Here is a 10804-nt window from a genome sequence, read left to right as displayed (position 1 = left end):
AACGAGTTCACACACACACACACACACACACACACACACACACACACACACACACACACACACACACACACACACACACACACACACACACACACACACACACACACGTCCAAACGCATGGACCTATTGCAATTGTCTGTTTCTTCTTTTGGAACATGATGAAAGACACTATATCCTAGCTTTTTATTTTCCTTTTGGGACCATCACATGTGAAAAACTTTTCTGTGTTTTGCTTTCGTCTTTTTCTTTTTGCTATCTTGTTTCCTATAGCTGGTTTGTGTTAAGCGTTGTGGGAAAGGGAGTGACACTAGGTTCATGGAACGCCTTGTATGGTCTGTAAGGATTTTTCTTTTCTTTTTTTGTTGATATCGAGGAATGAATAACCACTAACCGAAGGAGGGATGAATCGTCTTACCTGGTCAAATATGAAGCAAAAGCTTGGAGTGTGAGAAACGAAACGTTGTGTTCCTCAATGGGAAGACATCTCTACAGATGTGCTCCACCATCTCCGTGGTAACAAGCGTGACGATGGGATGGGTAGCTCAGGGCTCAGATTGCTCAAACCCTCAACCCTTGGCCCCACAGGTGTGTGTGCTCCTGTGATGATGATGATGATGATGATCAAACTCTTTGAACTGGCTGGTGGGGAGCAGGGCTCAGGGCGTCTCCTGTCCCCAGGCAGGCTGGGGTCCAGCTCCCATCTGAACTATTGTATTGGTCCCAGAGCTACGATAGAAGGGTGAAAACACATTAGGGACTCTAGTGGGGATGTACAAACATACGGGAGATTACTTCATTCTTCTGATTAAGTCTTGAGATCAATATTATTATTTTTTTTAAAGGAATTTATTCAATGTGGGCATGCAGACACATCTCTTAAATGTGATAAATAATTGACAAAGGTCTGTAATATTTGTCTCAAGTAATCACTTTTTGCTTCCTTAGCTGATATAATTAAATAACATGGAACAATGTGAGGAGGAATGTTATTCCATTGTCTGTCGCGCTGCACAGAAAAGAAGCCTGTCGTGTTTTGAAGTGAGTGATGAAGCAGATCCAAGTGGCATTTTCTTATTTTGAAAACCAAGTAAACTTACCTCTTAGCCAACCAAGGCATTTGTGGGTGCCCATCTTCTTCATCCACAAACACGTGATCGTTCTGTGTCATGTCCTTCTGTCTTCAACCCGGTCCTTGTTGAATTGTTTACTGTCATGTAATGGCGTGTGCAGCCCTGTGCGGCCTCCATCTCCATACTGCACGCCTTCAGACCCCCGCTGGGCTCGCTGCACAACGCTGCAGCCACACCAAGGCCTCTACTTTATTTTTTACTCCTTTCAGTTTTTGAATAGTGGTACCATTTCATTTTGAGCTTGTTTCCGTGTACGCCGGCTGTTTCAAAAGTCCAGTCAAAATGTTACACCTGACTGACCCTAAAGATGAGAAACACAAGGTTTTTGGTGCTACTCTTGTGGTTAGTTACTTCGGTGCAAATGTCTGAACAAGGTCAATATTTTGAGGATAGAAAATTTAACAGCTAACCTAAAGAGGAAAACACTACAACATGCAGTGATTATTTGTGAATATACTGTGTCATGGTTTTAAAGTCTGGGTTGGACCAACTGCAAACCGATCCTTTTATTCCATCCACAAACAGTCGAGTCCCTTTGGGGACTCTAGGACCGCTGGACCGTTTTAAACGCTCTGACCTCCCGTCAGTCGGTCACCTTATTTGTTTGGTTTTCTCTCAATGTATCGGCATGAGAGTTATAATAATGAGTTTAAATGCTAAATTAACACTTTTTAAAATGGATACGGCGCACGGTTTGGAATGGCTCTTCGTTAAGTCTTATTGCACCAATAGGAAAGTTCCGCATACCAACTGCCGTTGTACAGAGCGTTCTCTTGGCTGAGAGGCAGCCAGGCACCTGCCTCAGGGGACTATAAGTATCTTATGTCCTCGTCGTGTTTATTTCGGTCTTAAAGACTTATTCCATGATTTCATGTTGTATCTGTGCTCATGTCTATCACACCCATCGTGTTGCAGTGATCAAATGAGAGCCTTGTGACTCCTGAGCTTGTCCCTGTTGGCCGTCTGTGTGACATCAGTGAGTACGGGGTTTTAACGGTTGAGCTCCTCATCGACGTGGTCTGTACAGAGCGGAGACATCTTTTTGATTCCATCGTCGAGGCTCCGTCCCTACAGTGAGCCTGGGCTATATAAATATAAACTTGTACAGAACCTAGAGAATTTGCATTTCATTTGAAGATGAAAATTACATTTTGATACGTCTGTTGTTTTTTTTTGTAATCTAATTCTGGAGTAAAATGTTCAAAGATGTTCATGTGTGATAAACCTCTCTTATAAGTTATTCATGTTACTATGTGTGCTAGTTCAAATAAGATTTGATTATAATACCTTTCCTCCACCCATCGTCAATGGAAAAAACAAAGAAAAAAAACATTCAGTGTATTAGATTTATTGTTGCATTTTTAATTTTGTCTTATTCTGTGGCAAGGGTGTGGGGAGGAGAAAAAAATGCCTGTAAATTTGACTTTCCATTTTTATTTTCTAGTCTTGATTCTAGTTTTGAATAAACGTGCACTGAAATGTCCAAATTGAGTTGAAATGTTGTAGGTGATGTAGGCCGAAAGAACACAAGAGTAAAAAGTTAAAACTACTGTCTGATTTTAATGTTCACTGTGTTTTATACAGTATCAGAATTTTTTGTTCACTTTGAACATTTTTACTAAAAAGAAAAAAAGAAAAAAATCTAATTGTATTGTGCAAAGAGATGTAATTTTTTGGAGTACTTGAAATGCATTAATTAAAAGACTCGATCAAAATAAACTAGCCCACTGTTTAATGTCTCTGCTGACTGCTCTTGTTTGGTTCTTGGATAATTCTGCCTCATACTCAACAGTTCTCTCTAAGGTTTTATATTTCTTATCCGTTAATTCCCTTTGATCACGCTGGTGAGTCGACCACAGGAGGCAATAGCCTCAACTCATGACTTTGACGTCCTATGAAATGGGTCTTGGGATTTTTAATTCTCTCCTTCTGAGATGTGTTACCACGTCGACTGGATGAACAGGAAGCATCATGTATCCTCGTATGTATCCTTGTTTCCTTCCTCCTGAATTGGTGGTGCAGTAGCGACTTATGACCAGCAGAGAGCGACACAAGCAGCATGGAGACGTGAATTCCACCCACCAACAAAACATTCTGTTGTTAAGACTGAAAGAAGTATTACTTATTCTCATACATGAATTTGCATTTTAAATGTAATCTTTATTTGTACATTAAAATATTGTCATTGGTAGAAGAGGAAATTAATTGACAAAGGCCGTCAGTTGATGACATTGATAGTAGATTGTAGGCCTACCGTCACGTTGGAAACACGTTAACGCAGTGGAACGTGACAGCACATTGATTTTCAATGTGGATCCTTCTGTCCAATCACTGGTGGCCATTTGTGACTTGTGGAATCTAACCAGCTCAGGGTTGCCAACTCTCACGCATCTGGCGTGACACTCACGCTTTCAGCATCAATCTCATGCTCACACGCACACGCAACAAATGTCACGAAAAAAAAAGATTCTACAGAGTCTCAAAAACTCAAAAACCAAAAGTTGACAACCCTGCCAGCCACAGTGGCACGGTATGTTGTACAGTACTGCATGTTGTACAGTGTGTTGGAGCCAGCAGTGACCGGGGGTCCACATGTTGGCCACCATGTAACCACTTCTCACAGCGCTCTCCTTTTGGTCCGTGTCCAAAACAATGCACCAGTGGAGAAGCTCCTCTGAGAGGTCCAGTGGATGATGTCAGATGAACACAGACCGGCCTTGTCTCTGGTTGTAATGATGTCACCTTCCTTCGAGTGTCTCCCAGACAAAGCAGACAACCCCTTATCTAATTCATGACCAAAGAGGCTATGCACGTTAAAAGAAAGAAAGATTGTAGTTTGTAGGATTATTCTTTAACTATTCTGCAAATAAATGAAGGGTGAGGATATTTGCACCCCTGGTACAATTATCAGTATATGCTATTTGTACCCTGGTGCAATTAGAAGTGAATGATTTTTGTACCCTGGTACAATTATCAGCATATGCACACAGCCTTCTATTAATACCCCCCACCCCCCCCCCCCCCCCCCCCCACCCCCCAGTGCAAATATCAATGTATGCTATTTTCACCGCTGTGCATTTACCCTGGCATATTGATCACACAATGTAATAAAAAATAACTGCTGCAGGTGACCCTGACAAGATCTTCTCCAAACGTTTTTAAGTGTGGTGATCAGACTCTACAAATACATTTTTAAACACCCATGATTGCCTAGGATAGTATTGGGAATAGCTACACTATTTTGCATTGTTAGCCTCCTCAACGCAAGTAAAACAGCTTACTTTATTCTTTGACTTATTGATTCAGATGTAATGTTGGTATTCTCCAAGTCTTAGGGCTTTCCTCAGAATATCAGGGAGGCACTGAATTTGAAACTTTATGATACAGGAGGTCCTGAGCTAACCCTATTCATATAAAGTTCACTAATGCCCGATTTTGCCCCCCTGTGTGGCCAAGACTAAAAGTACCAGGGGTACGAATAGACACTCCAATAAATTAATCAGTTAACTATATCTATAGCACTTTGAGTCTGCTCTGTATATGAAAAGTGCTAAATAAAATAAATAAAGTTGCCTTGCCTAACTTGCAGGGTACTTTTATACGTTTTTTTTTCCTTGAGGCCTTCATACATAAAGCCAAACCAAGATGAACATCAACATTAGTAGATGCAGTCTGTCATGGATGGCAATGTTATACCAAACTGTTTTTATTAGTTTAGTAATGTTAAGGCCATGGGGCCCATGATTTGACATGACATTTAAAAGGATAAATTAATTGCGAACCCCTTTTTTATCAAGGCAAGACTCTTTAAGATAGAACTCATCAGGGAATTATTTGTGCCAATTCTTTTTAAAATGATTAATCATAACAGAGAAAAGGGCATGCAAGTAAATAGAGCACTACAGTCCTAAATATCAGGCATTAACACAATGAGCATAACATAGGAACCACATTCATGTTCCAGAAAACGACTGCTCTTAAATCTAGTGCATTCTAGTGCAGGCTATTCCACATATCACTCTTATTTACAAGACAGTATTTACAACATAATAATAATAAAATAATATAAATTCAGGACTTTTCTGTAATTGAAAAACAAAAAGCAGTATGAATAGAACCAACATTTTTGTTGACTATTGTCTTGAAAAGAAATTTTATGCACAATGTCTTGTTGAAAGTTTGCGCAATCGTCAGTAACTCAAAATCAACTCAAACAGATTTAGAACTGGAGAGCATGTTAAGAAAGCAGTGTGTGACCATAGTTATGTTAGCAAGATAGGCCCTGTTATGTTATAATGTTATGTTAAAATACTGTTATGGTTATAGCCACAATGTTCACTTCATGGGGATCAGCTTGGGTATGATGTTATGGGGTTATGTTATTATATTATTATTATGTTATACTGGTATGTTATGATGTTATGGTGTTATGTTATAGCCATACTGTCTAGCTCATGGTGATCACCTCAGTTATGTTATGTTATTATGTTATGTTTTAATGGTATCTTATGGTGTTATGTTATAGCCATGCTGTTCAGCTCATGGTCATCAGGGTATGATGTTATAATGGTATGTTATTATGTTATGTGATAATGGTATGATGTTATCATCATAGCCATATCGCCATATCCTCATGGCGATCATCTCAGTTATGTTATAATGCTATGTTATCATGTTATGCTATAGCCACACTGGTGTGATGTTATTATGTTATGTTATAATGGTCTCTTATAGTGTAATGTTATAGCCAGACTGTCCAACTCATGGTGATCATCTCAGTTATGTCATGACATTATGTTTATGTTATGATATAATATTATGTTAAGGTACAAAGTAATGCTATTATGTGATATTATGTAAGCCACATGGTGTAGCTCATGGCCATCATCTTGGTTCTTTTCTAATGTGATGTTGTGTCGTTATAATGTTATGTTGTGGTGTTATGTTACAATGGTATGTAATGATGTTATGTTGTGGTGTTATAATGTTATGTTAATGTTATGTTATAAGTTAATGTTCCAATGTTATGTTATAGCCACACCATTATGGTCATGGGGATCATCTAGATTGTTATGTTATAATGGAATGTTATTATGTTATGTCATAATGGTATGTTATTATGTTTGTTTATATGTATGTTTGCTCATGGTCATGTTCTTGGTCCTGTAATATATATTACATGACCATTAAGTTATTATGTGATGTTATAACCAAACTCATGGTGATCACCTTGGTTATTGTTAATGGTATGTTATAATGTAATGTCACCATGTGATGTTATCATGGTATGATGTTATATGATAGCAACACTTCTTAGCTCATAGCGATCATCTCATATTTGTCCTTGAGACTGTCGTCTTCCTCCTCCTCCTCCTCCTCCTCCTCCTCCTCCGGGGTCTTCTCCGGCTCCTCGGGGCTCGGGTGGGGGGGCGGCTGGGAGTGGTGGAGCTCGATGAGCAGGTAGTAGAGGGCCGCGCCCACCAGGCCCCCCACCATGGGCCCCGCCACTGGGATCCACCACCAGTAGTTGCCGGTGCTGGGGACAGGCAAGGGGAGGTTAGGGTGTCTGACTCCTCCCCTCCAGAGCCTTCCTCTGGAGGAGTCAGTGGGCAGGTCTCACGCCCTACCTGCTCCTAAAACCCATATCTTAATTCCCTGTACATTGATTTCTTGGGTGGAAGGAATGCAGGTTCAAAACCCTAATGTCTACCAGCTGGAACTCACACTGGATAAAAGCAACGACTGAATGCAGGAAGCCTCATGTTGGACTAAACCCAGAGAGAGAGAGGCTGGCAGGTTGGTGAAGACCTGCAGGCCGCTGACTCTGGGTCTCTTCCAGGCACGGAGCGCGACGCGGCGCGTGACCTCGTGTGACGCCCAGGGTCTGGGAGGCGCTGCAGAGTCAAGGCTCCTTTGTTGTCGGAAAGATCAATGGTGCTAATAGGATCCACGTGAGGTCATTAAAGTGACGGCAGAACAAGGTTTCACTTTGAGAACGCTGAGCTTTTAGAAAGAAGGTTGTTTTATAGAACAGGAAAGTCTGGTTGGTTATCGCGGGTGAAACCGTCCTCGTCTTAAATAAACACGTCCATATAAGGACAGGTTAAATCATTTACGCTAAAAACGGGGCTCAATTCTAAACGATTATAATAAATGTCATGTACTGCTTCATGTTCGTGCTGGCATGTTGCAGACCGAGTTCTGTGCTCTGTGATACCACAGCCTTGTGGGGAGGATCCCTCTGACCCAGACCTGGAGAACAGGACCTACCTGAAGACCTCCATGCCCCAGCCGGCTACGGCGGTGAAGAGGCGTGGGCCCAGGTCGCGGGCCGGGTTCACCGGGTAGCCACAGTTGAGCCCCATGGACACGGAGATGGCCATGACGATGAGGCCGATGGCCAGCGGCTCCACACCCTTGGGGGCTCCGATGTTCCCCCCGTCCACGATGGCCAGGATGCACACCACGAGCATCCCGGTGCCGATGACCTGGAGGGGGTCAGGGTCAGGGTTAGTGTACGGATTGGTCCACAGGTCCTGATGACCTGGAGGGGTCAGGGTCAGGGTCAGGGTTAGTGTACGGATTGGTCCACAGGTCCTGATGACCTGGAGGGGGTCAGGGTCAGGGTTAGTGTACGGATTGGTCCACAGGTCCTGATGACCTGGAGGGGTCAGGGTCAGGGTTAGTGTACGGATTGGTGACCTCGTTCAACTTCCAGAATTGTGACTTAATTTACATCCCAGAGATGTTAATTCTACATATATTACTTATACATATATTACATTCATATATACATATATTTTGCGTGCACTTAGGCAGAGCACTAGTGGTAACAACTGATGCATGGAACAACATATTAGGGCTTGTTTTAGTGGCTTTGTAAAAGGAATTGATTTCATTGTAATTAACAACACAGAGTTTCCACTATACATATTATTTCTGGATGATTACTCCACCTAAACTGAAACAGTGCTTTCTGCCATGCATATAGATTTGACCCGGCAATGATCCCGAGGAAATTGGGTCATTTGACAGCAAAGCAGAGTAAGAGGTGCTCTCAAACAAAGTAGAACAATCAATTTGCATTAGACACGTTTTCTAAAAACTCACAGTTAGACGAAACAGAGTCAGACTAAACAGAGTCAGACTAAACAGAGTCAGACTAAACAGAGTCAGACTAAACAGAGTCAGACTGAACAGAGTCAGACTAAACAGAGTCAGACTAAACAGAGTCAGACTAAACAGAGTCAGACTAAACAGAGTCAGACTAAACAGAGTCAGACTGAACAGGTGGTCTACGGCCGTCTGGGCTCACCTGATCGAGGATGCCGCCCAGGATTGACAGGTGTCGTCCAGGGTAGGAGGCGAAGATGTGACCTGTGGCGTTGATGCCCGTCACTGACAGGATCCCACTGGTGAAGTCCATGAATGCGTCTGGAAACATCACGACACGACAGGAAAAGGTCAGCTGTGTGTGCACATAGCAGGGGCTGGTAGTTAAACAGACGAACAGATGAACTCTATGAACCTTACGTCCTCTACTGCGGCATTTTGTACATCATTTATGAATCACATCTGAGTCACATTTGGGATTGTTGATTTTTACCATTGCAAACGGTCGATGAGGCTGTGAAGACAACAACTGAGTGTGTGTGTGCGTGCGTGCGTGTCAGGACACAAACATCACCATAGTATAAGCCGAACACGGCCGCCGCCCCGGCAAAGGCACCCAGGAATTGTGCGAGGACGTAAATGGGGAACTTCCAGAACTTGAGTTTGCCGAGGACCACCATGGCCAGCGAGACGGCCGGGTTCACGTGACCCCCTGGGGACACAACGAAGCAGAGAGGGGGGGGGGACCTTCACCATCAGTCTGCCGTCACGTAGTTGAATGTCTTTTTTACGAGGAGCAGAGGAGGACCAGAAGGGGAGCAGATCCCTGGAGGGGCGGGTCGGACACAGATGTCCCCCCCCCCCCCCCCCCCCCCCCCCCACCCTTTTAACTCGACACAGCAGCAACAGCAACAATGGGGTCTGCATTATAGAGTCATTGTCAAAGCTGAGGCCACAGTGAAGCAACACTGCCTTTCTACTGCAGAACGCCATTGGATACCAATGTGGCGCCTTGTTATTTGTTCGGGGGGGGGGGCTATGTGCGTTTGTAAATCTGACTGCATTACTTTGACGTCGCTGATGAAATGAGAACCTTGTTTTCTCTTTTTGAGGAGAGTGCGTCCAGCAGCAGGGATATGGTAGTAGCCCAGCGATCGATGGTGATCGCGGTACATGCAGTGCCTGAGGGGGGTGTGACCTCCATGGAGCTGATGCTATGTCCGTGCAGCACAACAGATTGTAATCGATGGCCTTCTGTCGTTCAGTGACTATGAGCTGGAGCTCAGCGCTCTCCTGACACGAGATCCCTCCACGGCAGATAGCTCAACCAGAAACACAAGTTCATCTTCTTACCACTGAGCATTTATACAATATAGGTTTTATTTAAAAAGGCTGCAAACCATTCAAGAAAAAGTGACCATCCTCATAGCTATCATTACTGCTGCTCATCATTCATCAACAGCCAAACTAGACGTGTCACCACACGATATGTCTCTATATGGACATACCTCCTGTGTGTTTATGGGTGTGCATATTTACCTGAGACTCCCCCCGCCACGTAGGAGGCCATGGTGAGGCCCAGGGAGAAGCCGATGTGCACGGTGAGCGGCTCGCCCAGCGTGTTCCTGCTCAGGACCGTCTGGGCCGCCGCGCCGCAGCCAAACAGCTGCAACACACAGCTGGGTCAGCGCCTGCATCCGGCTCGCTACACCACTGGATCCAAACTCTGCACACCGCGGACCACCTCAAAACATATTTGTCTCCCCGAGTACCACCATTATGACCGATGTTATAAAACATAACATAATACAGTAGCGCAGGCCTGCCGCCCTATTCAGCTATGCACAGCTTACGCAGCAGGCACATTCATTCCTTTTACTTATTTTAAACCCCATTTCAATGATCTCATGGTTAATGTATTTCCATTAGTACTAGTATTTCGTTTTTTTAAATAAATGATATAACTTTCTTTTTTTTTGGAGATTCCTCTGCGTACCACTAAAAACTGGTGGTATGCGTGCCATCGTTTGAGAACCAATGCTCTCTACACCATCCCACTCTCATTTCCATTACACATGATGTGTTTCTATTTACATATATCAAACTTTTTTCGTATTTTGGTTTTGTTCTTTGCATGTTCATTTAAACTAATTTGAACTTAAGTTATTTAGAATCATTTCACTGTCTTGTCACTCCCACATTTTCTTTTGGTATTTAGAACATGTATCTTGTCTTAACTTATCATATTTAATATTTATCGACAATATGTTTTCTGTTTTCGTTGAAGCAGTTGGGATACGAAACTGTGATTTAAGATCATTAGATAAGTTCTTTCCCATGGTATATAAAGTCATTTCTTGTCCGCCAGCAACAAGAGGGTGAGCATGAAGAAGGAGCATCCAGTACTCACCACCAAGACGAAGGTCCCCAGGAACTCTGCCAGGAATTCCTTGAGTATCCCATGTTTGAGAACACAGTGTCGCCTCATATTGTCTCCTGCTGTGATTCCCTGCACCACTGGGTCAGCGGCTGTCAGGACGGCCAGTTATTCCACGGTGTGG

General features: G+C 43.2%; 1 protein-coding gene across 1 annotated transcript; it reads right to left on the bottom strand.

Moving 5' to 3' along the window:
- Nucleotides 1-6184: 6184 nt before the first annotated feature.
- aqp9a (aquaporin 9a) lies at nt 6185-10782 on the bottom strand. Its single transcript, XM_084477143.1, has 6 exons — nt 10654-10782; nt 9783-9909; nt 8818-8955; nt 8446-8564; nt 7401-7618; nt 6185-6666 (listed from the first exon to the last, which is right to left on the bottom strand). The coding sequence occupies exons 1-6, from the start codon at nt 10729-10731 to the stop codon at nt 6444-6446; spliced, it is 903 nt and encodes a 300-aa protein (XP_084333269.1). The 5' UTR covers nt 10732-10782; the 3' UTR covers nt 6185-6443.
- Nucleotides 10783-10804: the final 22 nt, after the last annotated feature.

This window comes from Micromesistius poutassou, assembly GCF_964030765.1.
Source record: "Micromesistius poutassou genome assembly, chromosome: 13".
In the NCBI taxonomy this organism is placed as follows: Eukaryota; Metazoa; Chordata; class Actinopteri; order Gadiformes; family Gadidae; genus Micromesistius; species Micromesistius poutassou.
This window is presented reverse-complemented; position numbering and strand designations above follow the sequence as displayed.